The 15527-nt window shown below is 46.5% G+C and overlaps 8 protein-coding genes across 8 annotated transcripts; 4 read left to right on the forward strand and 4 right to left on the reverse strand.

Moving 5' to 3' along the window:
- Positions 1-288: 288 nt before the first annotated feature.
- On the reverse strand, positions 289-1072 carry HO173_013030 (uncharacterized protein; the record flags this gene model as incomplete). Its single annotated transcript, XM_037314859.1, has 3 exons — positions 289-599; positions 656-870; positions 930-1072. The coding sequence occupies 3 exons, from the start codon at positions 1070-1072 to the stop codon at positions 289-291; spliced, it is 669 nt and encodes a 222-aa protein (XP_037158239.1).
- Positions 1073-1925: 853 nt separating this feature from the next.
- Positions 1926-2333, forward strand: HO173_013031 (uncharacterized protein; the record flags this gene model as incomplete). Its single annotated transcript, XM_037314860.1, has 3 exons — positions 1926-2034; positions 2098-2250; positions 2308-2333. 3 exons carry the CDS (start codon positions 1926-1928, stop codon positions 2331-2333), a joined length of 288 nt encoding a protein of 95 aa, XP_037158240.1.
- Positions 2334-3104: 771 nt separating this feature from the next.
- HO173_013032 (uncharacterized protein) lies at positions 3105-4253 on the forward strand (the record flags this gene model as incomplete). The annotated part of the gene is made up of 3 exons (XM_037314861.1): positions 3105-3424; positions 3483-3836; positions 3890-4253. The coding sequence occupies 3 exons, from the start codon at positions 3105-3107 to the stop codon at positions 4251-4253; spliced, it is 1038 nt and encodes a 345-aa protein (XP_037158241.1).
- A 952-nt stretch (positions 4254-5205) lies between these two features.
- HO173_013033 (uncharacterized protein) lies at positions 5206-5697 on the forward strand (the record flags this gene model as incomplete). The annotated part of the gene is made up of 1 exon (XM_037314862.1): positions 5206-5697. One exon carries the CDS (start codon positions 5206-5208, stop codon positions 5695-5697), a length of 492 nt encoding a protein of 163 aa, XP_037158242.1.
- Positions 5698-5822: 125 nt separating this feature from the next.
- On the reverse strand, positions 5823-6290 carry HO173_013034 (uncharacterized protein; the record flags this gene model as incomplete). Its single annotated transcript, XM_037314863.1, has 1 exon — positions 5823-6290. The coding sequence occupies one exon, from the start codon at positions 6288-6290 to the stop codon at positions 5823-5825; it is 468 nt and encodes a 155-aa protein (XP_037158243.1).
- A 552-nt stretch (positions 6291-6842) lies between these two features.
- Positions 6843-7744, reverse strand: HO173_013035 (uncharacterized protein; the record flags this gene model as incomplete). Its single annotated transcript, XM_037314864.1, has 2 exons — positions 6843-7685; positions 7739-7744. 2 exons carry the CDS (start codon positions 7742-7744, stop codon positions 6843-6845), a joined length of 849 nt encoding a protein of 282 aa, XP_037158244.1.
- Positions 7745-10350: 2606 nt separating this feature from the next.
- On the reverse strand, positions 10351-11477 carry HO173_013036 (uncharacterized protein; the record flags this gene model as incomplete). The annotated part of the gene is made up of 2 exons (XM_037314865.1): positions 10351-11322; positions 11406-11477. 2 exons carry the CDS (start codon positions 11475-11477, stop codon positions 10351-10353), a joined length of 1044 nt encoding a protein of 347 aa, XP_037158245.1.
- A 114-nt stretch (positions 11478-11591) lies between these two features.
- HO173_013037 (uncharacterized protein) lies at positions 11592-12768 on the forward strand (the record flags this gene model as incomplete). The annotated part of the gene is made up of 3 exons (XM_037314866.1): positions 11592-11608; positions 12410-12698; positions 12760-12768. The coding sequence occupies 3 exons, from the start codon at positions 11592-11594 to the stop codon at positions 12766-12768; spliced, it is 315 nt and encodes a 104-aa protein (XP_037158246.1).
- Between the last annotated feature and the right edge of the window lie 2759 nt (positions 12769-15527).

Genomic DNA, 15527 nt, shown 5'->3' on the forward strand with positions numbered 1-15527 from the left:
CGATCGTGATGTTACCAAGGAATCTCGTCTGGGTCTTTTCGCATTTGTTGGGATCAGTGGAAGATCGGCTGCATTCTAATTAGTAAAGGCTCATAGTGCAGCTCAGACTGACGTTATGTAGTAGGGTTTAAAGCTACGATTTTTTTTCGAGAAGGAATTCTAATAAATAGCTTGTGAGACGTGCCTTGAGCGTGAAGGCCAGCTTCAAGCTGGAAGAAGGGAAGATCCTGTGTATACGTCCAGCGTTGGGAAAGTTTCGTCTCGTCTTCACTTGGGGAGAATAGAAAGTCATCGGGTCCCGTCAAATCTGGGACGGGGAGGTGTTCCATTTTGCAATGGGGGGAGCCGAAAATCGTCCGTCTCCGTCCAAGGTGGTAGGGAGGATGTTACGTTCTGCAATTGGGAGTCCGGGAAACCATCCGTCCGCTCCCAAGGCTGCAAGGAGGAGGATAAGGTTTGCAACTGAGCGAACGGAAAGTTGTTTGTCCCCGTCCTGTGTGGCAAGGTGGGTATCGCCTCTTGCAGCTCGGAGAAGACTGTTGAGTCTTCTGCTACGGGTGTGCGGATCTCAAAGCCGTCGGGAGTTCGCGGACTTGATGCTGAGAAAGTGGTTTTAGCTAAAAAGGTTCTCATTTGTCCAAGAGAAGGAAAATACCTGGAAGTATTTGTCCGAAAGTTGTAGTGAACTCATGACGTCTAATTTGCCTCTGAACTCTCGCTTTTGGAATGACTTCATTATTGATGTAAACACTGCTATCTTTCCCTGCCCGCTTTCTCTCTGAAATCTTCCGTCCGACGCTTCTCCAGTCATCTTTTTTTCGATATTTACGCATGCCCCAAATTTTGAAATGGCTCTCATACTGCGATTTGCTTGACGGAAATTAGTATGAGTGATACCGGATTTTTTCCCAAGACTCAGACTTCTCTACCTTTTCACAAATCCATGGGATCTGGCCATGGTGTCCATGAGGCCTCCGCGGCCTTCAAGTTTGAGATGATCTTTCACATACAGCGATTCAATTGTAGCCTTGTGACTCTTCCATTCAGGATCAGCCTTGTTACTGGTTGCCATGTCCGACGTAAGGCTAAGTCAGAATGAACACAACGAGGACTTTGAGTAGCTGTTTGAGATTGTCAAAGAAGAGAATGCAAATGTGGGCGGCAACATTAAGTGTCTGATCTATCCCATCCGGTGGTCTCGGATTTCGGTTCTGGCCAATGAAGGATTTCATTGTCAGCCGGCGCTACCAAACCACAGCCGCACCGCGTTGTCAGCAGAGAGTGATCGTACCCCGGTACGAGTAGAGCGAAAAAGGAAATATGTGGACGCATGGTGATGTGGACGAACGCCTGAGTGGTGAAATTGGATGCAGCCTTCTGCGAGGCGAGGTAATACTTTGGAAGTCCAGACTGCGGGCAGACATCTAATAGGCGGCTGCTTGGGGTCACGTGTTTGCTCTTGCATCGACCCTCTGCTTTGAATGGTTGTGGACACAATCCGAAATCATCCGGCCCGGATCGCCAAGCCTGCCAGAATGACGATCTCCGGAAGATCCTTTTTCATTGGAGATGACCCAAATCTGTATGCATCTTACGTTGTTCTCCGAAAGACAGGGAAAGTCAGCCCCAATATTCTCTCTGTCCCGAATCTGCCTCGCGGGGCTCTCAGTCCCAAATTTGGGTCGAGAGATTCTCCGTCCCAAATTTTAAGTCTCATAGCTCTATATCCCAAATCTGGGTTGGGAGATTCTTCGTCCCAAATCTTAAGTCTTATAGCTCTCTATCCCAAATCTGGGTCGAGAGATCCTCCGTCCTAAATTTTAAGCCTCATGGCTCTATGTCCCAAATCTGGGTCGGGGGAGTATATAGCCAGTCCTAAATATGTCCTCGCTGGAGAAGTCAGAGAGGCGCGACTGAACTTGACAATGTCCTGGCCAATAGCTGCCATCATCGCTCTCGTGTCTCTGTTGGCAACTTGTGCTCCTGTCCTACTTGTCATCTGGCGGTTCGCCGAGCAGAAGAAACGAATCTCCAGTAGGTGTGCTTCGAGACTCTTTTTGGATCTCGAGCAATTCTGACCTGCATCATCTACCATAGACATTCTTCCTGACCCTCCTCCCTCATATTCGAGCGTCCATGCGCCCCACAGTCTGTGGTGGCGGTATACTATTCGTTCGGAGTCAAGACTGGAAGCGGTATTCGTTTCTCACGAGGCCCAACATGCTCTGGAACGGGCACTGCCAAATGACTGTAAGTATTTTGTGGACAGCGTCCAAAGATTGCCTCTCATATTTGGACTTTCCATAGGCTCTAACGGGAACATCAATGCTTGAACCTAAGCATCATTCTCAAGATGGGCTCAGCGGGCAGTGACGCCGGAGTGTAGGAGGGTGTTGGTCTGGCATTCTGGTTTTTGCTGTAGCAAGGCCAAATGGACGGCTGAAAGACTGATGGAACGAGATTGCGTCTTCTCGCACACGTGACCCAGGGAGGTATGACATGATCTGGGTTGCCCATTCGCTTGCTTGTTCTTTCGTTTGTTCTCCTCCTTCCTTTCGACGAACACCCTTACGTGCTTTAAAACACAAAGATTGGAGTTGGCGGATACTCTGCGTAGCGTTGCGCTAGGAACAAACGCGTTGGACCATGTTTCACCCTTTTCTCACTTACTGAGAATTGATCCAATCCAGAGTCTCTCCGCTGGTGGCAAACACCGAACTCTGTGACAGCTTAGGAGGAAAGCTAAGATCTTGCTGCCGTACGACAGACTCCTCATGCCTTTCAATAGCGAAGTAGAAGAGCAGCGAACTTTTACCTGGACTCTATCAGGAAAACCGAAAGGGCAGGTGGATACACGTTTTCCCGGTTGATCTATTGGCGGGCCGTTTCACTACAAAATAACCTACTTTACACAACAACACTCCGAAGTCCTTAATACACAATCTCTGGCTGCTCTTGTCATTAACTTCCTTCAACATCACTTTCAAATTTTACTCCCCTCTTTGCTGTGATCAGGGTACTTCTTCATCTCGGATTCTCGTTTCCAATCCACCCCCTAATTTATCAACAGACATCACCTTCCCTGGCTTGCAGCCCAAAAAAAGATGCCGGTCGTGACTGATAAGCTCGGGCAGCAACTCGCAAGAGTCAATGGCGTAGTCATACCTTCGAAGCTCCCTGAAGGACAACAGCCATTGAAAGCGCTGAGAACCCGTCCTCGGTCTGACGGGAAATTGGATAGAGCTAGGGACAAGACATGTCCGATTTGCGGTCATACCAGCACAAGGCCGGAATTTATTCGATCACACTTTGTGGCATGTGTGAAGACGAACGGAAACCCCACCGGAGCACGCTGGGACGATAATTTGAATTTCATGCCTCGTCCTGACCTGGTAAAGCGCAAGCATAACGATGTAGACGAGAGGTGAGATGCCCTTCAATGTCAATCTCTGGCTTTACTGGCGCTTTCTGATGTGATTCAGTGACAACACCGACAGTCCCTCTTCGAAGCGCACCGCTCGTTCTCCAACCACAAAAGAGCAGCGAGACGTAAGACAACGTCAATACCGCGAACGCCTTGCTGCTGTTAATGGCGTCGTGATCCCCTCGAGGCTAGCTCCAGGCGAGACCCCAACCCGAAGAAACTACGAGCCAAGCGCAAATCGCAAATACCAGTGTCCTATTTGCGGTGGATATTACGGAAGGAAGGAACATGTCCAGTCCCACTTTGCAGTCTGCGTGGAGACAAATGGCAATCCCACCGGCGCACGATGGGATGAGGCATGGAACGGTGCGCCGTCTCGTCCAGAACGGGCGAGTGCGAGTACGCAAGTCAGGTAAGAGAGTCCCCCACTCAGCTGATAGCTACTCGATCTGACCTAGGAATCAGCGAGGAGTCGCAAGACCATCAGATGCAAGATCTTCAGTCTGGAGATTATCAACTTAGTGACATTGGATACGATGGCCTCACCATGAACATGTCCCTGCTTAATGGCTACGAGCAAAATGAGCCTCAATCAACGTCTCCACCATCGAACAGCTTCGAACCTTACCATCCAAACATCGAAGACCTCGACCCGCAGCTTGTGTTTTCTTTCTCGGATGACTTGCAACCTTGCCACCCAACCGACCGCAAGGGAACTTCCACCGAACCCTACCATCCAGATCTCGGAAATCTTGACCCACAGCTTTGGTCTTCCCCCTCGGACGACTCGCAGCCGTACGACCCAAACCTCCGCATGGAAACAATTTGACCAATAATGGAGCACTCCTCCTAAAGGTCCAAGAAGGCAGAAGTGTATCGACTATGGTGAAGAGGCTTATACTACGCGCCACCTCTAACTCCGGAGGACCTTGAAATAACTGGAGTATCAGGGCATGCTTGACGCGAAATGGACGTGGCTTGTACATGTTGAGGAGGTGGGCATGGCTTTGACAAGGACCACGGTGCAGCGATCTCTGGTCGGACGGTCCAACGCGGTAGAGTGCTGGCGTTGTCGACATTTGTTGTACTGTGAAACACAACTCTCAGACGTTCGCAAGGCTAGAGGTCACTAATGAGCGTACTTTTCCTATTACTCATCGTGAAGCGGTCGCAGTACTTCAGAAGCACAGTTCCAGTATCCCGAAAAATGCGCCCGAGCCGTTCCCCAGAAACCGCCCCTACAAGTCCATCACATTTTCCAGCAAGGCGTCCGTTCGCCTTGCAAGCAGCGCTCTCGCTTGACTGCACTTAGGACAGCCAAAATTGATTGTCCCAACACGCTCCTCCTCTCCGCGCGGATTTTCGTCAGGTCCGCCTTCTTGCCCTTCATCGCCTTTCACATGGGCTCATCATATTTTTCTGCCCATTGAGACGCGTCATGCAACTCAGTGTCTGAAACGCCGCTGCTTGAAAAGCCACGTTCGTGTCATCAGCAGTCTACAAAGCGAAGTTCATATTCGCCTTTGGAAATTCCTTATTACCTGCCGCAGCCCTTGGAGGATTCAAATGGTTCTGCTTATAGGTGGGCATTAATAGATTGTGGGTGGGGGACGCGGCTGCGGCGAGGTAGAAAAGAACGGGAACGCATAATCACACTGCTCTTCAAAGCCTTTTTATTGATTTGGTGTTTATCTCAGCCGTAAGTTAGAATAGCTCGTGCCAATGCAAATGGTGACTCTCCTGTGCGTCGTGTCTGTGATCTCCGCTGTCTCCTCGCTTCAATGGCAGTTCTTGGTGCTCACTGTATCTGCCACCAATTTCTCATTGCGGCAGACTCTGTATTGCATGGTCCACGCTCATATCTTGACCTGTTTATGATCCATCGTGCTCAAGCGCCACCGTCTGATCTCCAGCGACAACGCAAGATTTCCATATCTGTAACAGCACCAAGCATCTACGTTCGTATCTGTTCGCACAGACTGCCAGGCAGAGATCCAACGAGCTCCTCATTGATCTCGACCTTAGTCCCTTTCCAGCCCCAAGTACTTCCTATACTTCCTAAAAAGCTCCTTCTCCGAGTCGTCTTCAAGGCCAACCACCTTGACGACAACCTTGCGCTTTGTCTCGACGTCGACAACATTGTCGGTCGTGGCCTCCCCACTACTTCCCACGTTCTCATCGACTCCCAGTCTGTAACAAGGTCCGTATTCAGCCATTTTCTCGCAGAACCTGCGGAGCGCTTCTTTGCGACAGCAGCCATGAGGGCAGAATAGATTTTCGACATTGAATACCAACGACTTTAGGTTTTTCATCTGAGATAAAAGCCGGTACTTCCATTTAAGTTGCTTAGGTAGACAAGGCTCCTGTCGTGGACTTCTTCTTTCATCTTTGTATGGCTCTATTGCCTTGACTTTCCGGCAGCTCTGGAGATCTTGATGTAGTAGAGCATATTGCCAGCGTCATTCAATGTCATGTGACTGGAGATGTGACGGAAATGGCGGGCGTAGCTTAACCAAAAATCATTCTCCTCTCCCATCTCCCAGTGCTCAACATAGGACAAACGCCACACATTCTTGCCAAACAGGACACTTGCCGCTTCCTCCCGGATACCTTTACTGACACCCAGAAGGGCAACGCTTGGCCAGTCTGTGGCGTACCTTATCCCCGCACATGAACGAAGATCTTGCTTCAGGTTGCACTCGACGCCTAGGCGTCCGATGCACGGTTTTGCTGGTTTGCGCCAGCTTTCTTGAATCTGTTCTCTCTCGTCGATATTCGGATAAGGAATGATGTCCCCGTCGTAGATTAGGCAGTACCCGTAGATCATATCGCGAACCTCTGTTGGAAGCTTCTCGAATGCAGACATCTTGCTCTTGTGGTGAATTGAGAGATTGAGGTGATTGGATTGAAATGCTGAACTCAATTTAGTACAGTGAGATTTGAGCAAGTGAGGTGGGACTACCTCAACACTGTACCTCGTCAAGGATCCGCTGCAGGTGCAATGTAGCTATGTTGTGATGATTTGATGTGACCAGACAGGTGGACCTCTTGAGACTTATTGAATGAGCTGTGAATTGTGGATGAGATATGGAGGGGCAAGGTAGATGTTTTGGGTTCAGAAAGTGAGGTTCATGAGGGCGAGCACTAGCGCCAGGTCACGTGATGCCAAGCCGGAACAGTTCGATTTACTCCGAAGACATGTCAAGAGTTGCTCGTATCAACTCCTATCAGCAAATCTATGCAGCATTACTGGGACAGATATCTCTCCCTTCTCTGTTGAAAGCTGGAAGCAACCAATGGTGCTATGTGTTGGAGACTAGCTTAGCCTTGCTAACATTGATCGCATGAAACCTCGATGTCCCTTGTCAAGTCTGGAGTCTAATAAACAGTCACCCTAACGCCACATCATGTCCATTACTCAATCCACCTTCAAGCCCCATGTTTTCCAGAAGAGCTTCTTTTCTTTGTCATTCTTCAGGCCAAGAACCTTGACATCGGTCCTTAGCTTGGTCTCCAAGTCGCGGCCTTGCTCTCGCTCTGGCCTATACCACGGCCCGCTCGGTCCCAGAGATTCTACACAAATCTGGAGAGCCTCACGGCGACAGCACCAGCTTGGACAGAACAGATTTGCAAAGTCGAACGACAGAGATTTAAGATCCATTTGGCGCAGAATGTTTCTCTTCGCTATGAAAGGATCCTTCAGTAAGCTCAGCTGTTCTTGGTGGATATTGGCTGTTCCTGCCTGGTCAAAGTGATCTGAGTCTTCATCTTCATCAACGCGTTCCATACTCTGCATGCTGATATCTAGAAGTTGCGTTTCATCAATATCGCGAGCGTCGAAACTGGTGACAACCTGACGAAAGTATCTGGCATACGTCTCCCACAAGCGATACTTGTCATCCTGCGCGTAAGGTCTTGGAGAGAGTCGCCAAACATTCTCGCCAAAAAGGATGCATGCCACTTCGTCACGGATAGCAGAGTTGACACCGAGCAGAGCGACGCAAGGCTTGTCCTCGGTTTGGAAAGCTTCTCGCTTGACATGAGGATACCCCAGGAAAGCGTCGCGACCATCCTTCCGCACAGGAGGTTGTTGTGATGAAGAGGCCGTGCAATCGCTGACTTTGGACCCTCCTTTGATCTCTTCTTTCTCGTAGTCGTGGCTGGTAGGGAATGGGATTATCTCTCCGTGGTAGAGGAGACAGTGTTCGTAGATCAGATCGCGGACCTCTCTGGGCAGCTTCTCGAATGCAGACATCTTGCTCTATGGCGAGGTCAGTCTTTGAAAACAGCGAGTCTCATCTCCGGGTGCCATACGTACATGAGTTTTTTTGGCGGGCAAGTGGTTTCGAGTATCCGCTCCAATGCTCAATGTCCCACCTCAACTGGGATCCCTTGGGCCTATTGATGTGCCGGTTGCGAGAACTTGGTTGGGAAGTCTCCAGTGCTACTATTCCTAAAGTGAGAATAGGGAAAGGCTGTGGCGTGAGCGCAGACTTCCGAGGCTGCCGTTGATGAAACTTGGAGGAGGAAGAGGAGTTGTGACACAAAAGACGGACTATTAGCTCGAGATCACGTGATGCCAAGGTTTTTCTCCACCGAGTTTCAGTTTCAAAAACGTTTCGAAGAATCTTGTGTTGGATCGAATGACATCCTGTTCAGCAGCAGTACTGGCAGCGCTATTGCTGTTGTCTATCACCATGGCTTAGATGACTGGTTAAGATGGCTTTTGGGCACCATGCGGCACTTTCAAACCTGTGTGAACAGCGTGGTCTGATGCCTTATTGCAACTGCTTCGTCTCACCAGACAGGCCGAGTTCGGCTCACGATATGAGCAGAGAGTCTAGATTTGCCTCATCCTCTACTGTGTTCTCGTTGCGCTTTATTCTCGCATACGCCGAATAAGATGTCAAGCGATTACAGTCATCTCTTAATCCCTCTTGAAAGAACGCTATGAGCTCTGCAGCATACTATTAAAAGAAGACTAACTCGTTCTATCGCTATTTCTAGATATGAAGATGTCGCTAGGCGCCCTTGAGCAAAGGCCGACCCCGCACTAAGGCACTTGACCTGCAGCTGAGTGCTCTTTCTGATCCCTTCAAATGGCTACCTAAACAACGCCTATCCTTCAACGTCTCTCGAATGTTGAGCACTTGATCTCAAGACCTATATATAATCGATGAAACATGGCAACCGTAACGCTCCCAAAGCGAAACCCACAATCGTGATCGTCGCCGGCGCCTGGCACACCCCAATCTACATTGCCCCCCTTGCAACAGCACCCTCATCGCAATCCTGTCCCACTGTCCCTCTCGCCTTACCCACCTCTGGAAATGCCAAAGAGGTCTCATTAACGATGTCGCAATGATCACTTCTCGCTGGGAGGATGTGATTGGTGAACAGGGCAGAGATGTAGTCTTAGTCGTGCATTCGTACGGCGGCATATCCGGAAGTGCTGCCGCTGGGCCTTTCGTACGATCCGTGAGGGAGAAGCAGGGAAATGATGGCAGTGTAGTTGCGATACTGTCCATGACTTCGCTAGCGATTCCAAAAGACACTTTCTATGCTGCGGGCGACCAGGGGGAAGCATGCGTCGTTTGTGATGGAGAATTTGCCTAGCATACCTTACTCGGAAACTCCACTGGCTCAATCTTAATTCCCTGAAACACGGTCGAATCTGCAACCCCGCAAATCCCCAGGACGTCTTCTTCAACGATATGTCACCACTCGACGCTCAATTCTACGCGTCCTAATTGGTGCCGCATGCGCTGGCATCCTTTGAGCAAATCATCGCCAATCATTGCTTCAACGACGCGGTGCCGTGTCCTTATCTGCTTTGTGAGAGAGACCATGCGGTCCCGCCGTTTGTGCAGGAGATGAACATCAAGAATATCGGTGAAGGGTGTAAGGGTGGAAAGTGGGATGCTGGGCATAGTCCTGATCTAAATCAGGTTGACTTAGTCATGACTTTGATCAAGGAGATTGCAAGGAAGGACGCTTGATGCGGAGCCAGTGCCAGGTGGATTCCGTCGGACAATTTTAACGTTCTTGGTTTCCCCTTGTCACTGGATTCTCAATCATATCGCAAACGCCAACGATTGTGTACAGCGCGACTCATATATCAGAGTTATGTTGCGTGAGGTTTTTCTTGGACCTGCAATGGAAAAGGTACGAGGATGGACAGTAGGTTTGGAGGAGACCAGGTACTAGCCGCAGTTGGAGTGGTGAAAGTCCTGAGACGAATGCTTGTCTAGTTTCCTTCAAGGCTGAGAGGAGGTGAGTATGGAAGGCAGGCTGAAACCTTGACGCTTTCCACGCTTGATCCAGCCAGAGTTCAATCAAGTTCTGCTGTTTGTTGTTCCAGAGCTGACACTGTTTAGGCTTTACGAGCCGAAAGTCAGGACAACAAAAGATGAAGAGGTGCCAGGCCACGAAAGTATACGCAAGGTGAAGGTCAGCGGAAGAAAGCAACAGAACTTTTGTGGTCTATCCCTAGGTGGTCTTTTCGATTTTCGACGCAGTATACACGCCACTGTGATGAACAGGATATCAGGTTTTCACTCCGATCTCGAAAACTTCTACCATCTCCGAACTTCGGAGTCTTCAACAATCCTATGATAACCCAAAGAGTCTACCTCCCTTCTGCCAACATACCATCGTTGGAAAAGGAGCCTGTATTCATCCTGGCTCATCACAGAACTACCTGGTGTCTGGTGCCGAAAAGGTTGCAACACCTGTTAGATGTTGTGAAAGATTATGCGATCGCTCAGCCCAGTGCAGAATCGCACTTTTGCCTCCATATCGTCAACTGCCTCGTCCGCGCCGATGTGGCCCGGCTCTTTCCACAACGTTTGCAGGAACCAGTACGCAGCCGCGTTGTCAGCACCGATCGATAGATCTGCCAGACCACAAAGAAACCATGCCTCCATTTAAGCTACATTGTGCTCGTCGATCGGCGGTAAGCTCAACATTCTTTCGATAATGGGATATGCCAAGTCCAGATCGCCAAGCTTGATACATAGGAAGGCGCACGAGAAGGCCAATTTAGTCCGCAATTGAATATACGATCTGCCTAATTCCCCGTCATATTGGATACGTGTTGAGAAGCCCAGCTGATGAGTTGAGCGGTCAAACCACAAGGTAAAATCATAGCCGCCTTGGTAGCCATAGCGCGCTTCGGAAAGCCGGCCCAACTCTTCCTTTTGACGGGCACGGTCGTGATGTTCGGAGGCTCGATCAATAATTTCCTGAAAATGCTTGAACGGCGACATCATTAGTGTTGCGAGCTCGACGTGCGGTGAATTCCCCTGAGCATCGGAAATCGTTGCGCGGCCGAACCCTCTGGCGTCCTTGAAGGAGTCCAGCAAGTTCTCGTGCCAAGCTCTCTTCACCTTTCCAGCGGTCAGTGCATTTAGATGCACGCGAATATCGAGCCCGCGAACATTGGCGTAAACTGTGAGAATTCTGCAGAGCCGCGGTACTGCGAACGAGGACACCAGAAGATGGATCAGATTGATCCCAGGACCGGACTGTGGGAGCCGTTGTAGGGTCACGGTCGCAGCTGCTACAGGGGCAGTACGGATGTAAGTGGCTAACGAGACTGGTTTATCTCCACGGAAGCCTTTCCGACCTGCTACCCACTCATTGCATAGGGCTTCGAGGAGGCTTGGTTCGATTGTGATACACACCCAAGTGTTTCCCTCATAAAAGATCTCGGAAGCTTCCTGATGGAGTTGCTGGTTGACGCGTAGAATCGACAGATCAAGCTTACAAAGGTCTCTCTTGTACCTCAAGATGTCCCATCTCTCGATGCGGAGAAGGTGGTCATAAATCTTGTCGCGCAGTTCGCGAGATAAGCTCAGTAGCCCGACGCGCTCGGTTTTCACATCTCTTGGCGGGAACTGCAGGCTTGAAAACGTCAGCGACTGAACTAGGATTATTTCGAACCTCTCGTGAGAGCCTTGGTCTCTACGAATTAGCTTACTGCGTCTCTGCTCTCGCCATGAGGCACAGTTTCCGAGTTGTGTCTCCGGTCTCCGTATCCACAATCCGCCATCCTCTCTTTGCGACTTCGAGACGTCAATGCCGACTATGCCAGACACGAGATGGTGAAGGGATATGCTAAAGATGTGTTGAGACTCAGAAGTGTTGCTACTCTTCTCCAAGTATCATGAATAAAGGTGTAGAGTATGTGATAACTCTCAGCGAGGTGTTGAGGTTGAAATCTGTCAAGATGTTGCTCCCTTAGGTTCGAGTAGGAGATTTTGTGTTGAGAGGGGAGGACTGATCTTCACACTTCGTATTTGACTCAGACTCAGCTAGCCTAGAAGATACATGAGTTTCACAGCTTGCCGCCTGTGTCAGATTGTCCCTCTATTCCCCGGCTAGGCTAGTTTCAGCCTTGAATCAGCAGGGCGACCAATCCTGGCCATGCGACCATGGGCAGGCAGCGCGAAGTTGCTACTTTAACACTTTGCTTTGTAACACTTTGCTTCTACTTTAACACTTTGCTTCTAATTCAACACTTTGCTTCTAATTCAACACCTTACTTCTACCTCAACACTTGACTCGTGTTATCGCCTGTTAGACTCCGTTTCTTCGATAAATAAGCATTTAGCAGCCTCATCATTCAGCTAGCGGGAACCTGTTTCATGTTGAGGACCCTTCAACGTATCTCGGTTGGCAGCCTAAATCTCCCACTCAATAAAGCAGTCTCTTCTTCGGACTCTGCATCCATTGCATATCTCATCTTCCCAGACCCAACGCTCGAGTATGGCACCACATACAGAATCACGGGAAGCGCCACCAGTGTACAGATGTTCCGATCACCACTGGCATTTCATCCCTCACCGCGACGACTACGATCTCTTGACTTCCCCCTGGTACCGTTGGAAAGTAGTAAGTGGCTTGTTCCTCCTCCTTCCAACAACCACCCACCAGCTCCCCAAACAAGCTCGTCAACATCATACTAACAAATTTCCACAACAGCCACAAGAAGAGCAAACTCTGTTTCCCTCTGGTACCCCAAGTTTACGTAAAAGGCGGCGGTGATGGGCCCTTTATCGTCAAACGCAAGCTGCTCAGCGGGTTCTACGCCTTGCAGACAAGATTACCGGATAATCGCACGGTGACACATCGTTGTATGGGAAGGTACAACGTCGAGGATTACAGGTTGTGGCGGGAAGAGGAACTCAGTCGAGCGCCATGGGGTCGCAAGAAGGAGGAGATGCCACCAGCGTACGAGGCCTCGTCATCGTCCTTCATCGGGACCTCCAGGGTACTACCTCGCCCGGAGTTAGAACAGATCTACGGACTCAAGCTAACATGACGGGATACAGGTACGATGATCATAAGACAACTTCTGCCAAGAACTAGGGAAATCGTCAAGGCTCTCGGAAGACTAGATGGATGGCAGTGAAACAGCAGTGTTGATTTGTGGGGTACAAGCATGCGAGATAGAATACCAGTCACAGCAGTCTGTTGAATATCATGCTGCACTGATTGCACTCGTACCATGTGTCCCCGTCCCGATCATGAGTGTTGCGTCACACCAGTGAATACCCGACTCCCATAGTTAAAGAGGATACCAATGAGATATACGCTTATTTATGGGGCACTAACGCCCTTCTCATGGGCATAAGTTTGCAGTAGTAGCATTCAGTAGAAGACAAGTGAATGTGGCAAAAGTCATGCATAGGGGCGGAAGTCCTGAATGAAATCCTACGGTCCAGCCAGAAAAAAGTGACCCTGCCCACGCACTTTTCCTAAAAACATTCGTCGACCTGCAAGGGAACTGGTTGTTAAAACCCTCCATTTCAGGTGCGATGCCAGAAGAGGTTGACCCTGTCCACCGAGTTTCCCCTAAAAAGTCAACATTTTGCGCTTGGTGGCACTCACATCAACTTTCGCTTAATGAGCGTTGTGATTGGCTGAGATAGCCGAGTATTTAACGGATAGTACGAGAACGTCTTGGCTAAAGCGCCAAGAACCCTTGAGACGAGGCCAGTCATCACAGAGGTATGTTGCTAGATGTGATTCCTATGAATAACTCCTGATGAAAATGTAGACCAACGTCCGGACACGCGAGGCAAGAAAGTAAGAGAATAATCGAAATGATTATCGGAAGCAATACGCTCTCCTAATGATGGGAGAATCCCGCTGTCAGACGTGACTCGCGAGAGCTGCTTACAGCAAGCCGGAGTGCGCCGTTGCATCCCGGATCGAAGTTCCATCGACCATGCTCTTTTCTTTGTTCGGTGTGTGTGCGTCAACCAAGAGTTTATGATCCCTTTTACCGTGTATCGGCTTTCTTGAAGTCTGTGAAGACATGGCATCTCACTATTAAAATAGCTGTGGAATATTTACGAACCGTAGAGTAAGATAGATAAACTAAGAATAAAAGCTTACTTGTATGTAATAAACGAAAGAGCTAGTTAGATTAAAGATTTTCTAGAGATATAAGTAAGATAGAATACTATAACTATAGGAAAATCGGGTATTACGAGAGAAAATATTCGAATAAGAAGGATAAAAAGAATAAGAATTATGGAGCGAAGGATTTAAATAGATAAAATTGTAAATTAAAGAATCGATTAAAGAGTTTAAAGATATTTAAAAATAATAAGTAAGAACGCTTAGATTATATTATAATAATAGTAAATAAATTAGATAGCGATAGTAATATTAGCGATATAAGCGATATATATAGTTAAAAGAAAGACTTATAAATAGCTAGGGAAAAGCTAGAGCCTATAAATAGTATATTATTAATAAAAAATTTCTTTATAATAATAGACTTTTTAGGAGATAGTAGCTAGCTAATAAACTCCGAAGCGACTCGCTATATAATATTAAATAAGAAACTATTTATTAACTTATAGTCTTATTTAAAAGAAGTAGAATTCGATAATTAAGGCGAGTTGATAGCGATAGATAGAGAAATTATTCGAATTTATATAGGTAATTATATATAGATTATAATAGATACTCTATATATTTCGAGAATAGATAATAATCTACTATCTATTATAGTACTAGATCGAAAGGGTTTTAAGATATAATTCGAAAATCTATATATTAGAATTATTAATATATTTATAGACGAGATGATAATAAGAGGTTATATGAGAAATAACTTATATTAGTTAATTAAATCGATATCTAATAGAGTATTCGCTTTTAGAAAGTCGAGATTTCCTATTAAAAGTATATCTGCAGCTATAAAATAAGAATAAGTCGATTATTTTCGATTAATATATTAACGATTAGACTATATTAAAGCGTATCGTCTAAAGAATCTATATCTCTATATAAGAGGTATAGAGGAAATAAAATTATCGAAAGAATTTTAATATAATATATATAACTTCACGAAAATAGTTTAATAGATTAATAAGGACTCTAGGCTAAAGAAAATAGTACTAGAAGCTCGAATATATATTAATTTTTAAGGATTATATCTCGTAATTAGTATTATAAAAGATAGTAAGTAATTTATATTTCTTATCGATAAGGCTATTAATTAATTAAACCTCGAGCTTATTATATTAAAGAAATAGATCTATATCTTTATTCTTAGAAATATAATTATAATTAATAAAATAATTAAAATAAGAGAAGTAATATTAGTTAGAATTAATAATATATTAGAGTATAAGTTAGTCGAGAATATACTTAAAAAACGAGGTATTACTATAGAATTTATAATTATCTATATTCTATATTAGAATAGTATCGCAGAACGATTTAATAAAACGTTAATTAAGTTTATAAGATTTATACTTAGTTAGTTAGACTTACTTATAAGCTTCTAATTAGAGATCGTAATCTATATAAATTATTTAAAAAATAGATTATTATATAATAGTAGAGGAAGTAAGTTATTCTATAAACTATAATTTAATAAGAAATTAAATCTAAATTACGAAAAAGTCTTCGATTATCTATACTTAGTTTATTTATTAAAAGAGAAATGAGAAAGTAAGCTATATATTATAGCCTATTAGAGTATATATATTAATTATTATTTATCTACTTAGTATCGAATTTATAACCCTTAAAATAATCGATTCGAATAGTTTATAAATATCTATTTTTATAAGAATCG

Source organism: Letharia columbiana, assembly GCF_014066305.1.
Source record: "Letharia columbiana isolate WasteWater2 chromosome Unknown xfSc0000018_s0, whole genome shotgun sequence".
Classification (NCBI taxonomy): Eukaryota; Fungi; Ascomycota; class Lecanoromycetes; order Lecanorales; family Parmeliaceae; genus Letharia; species Letharia columbiana.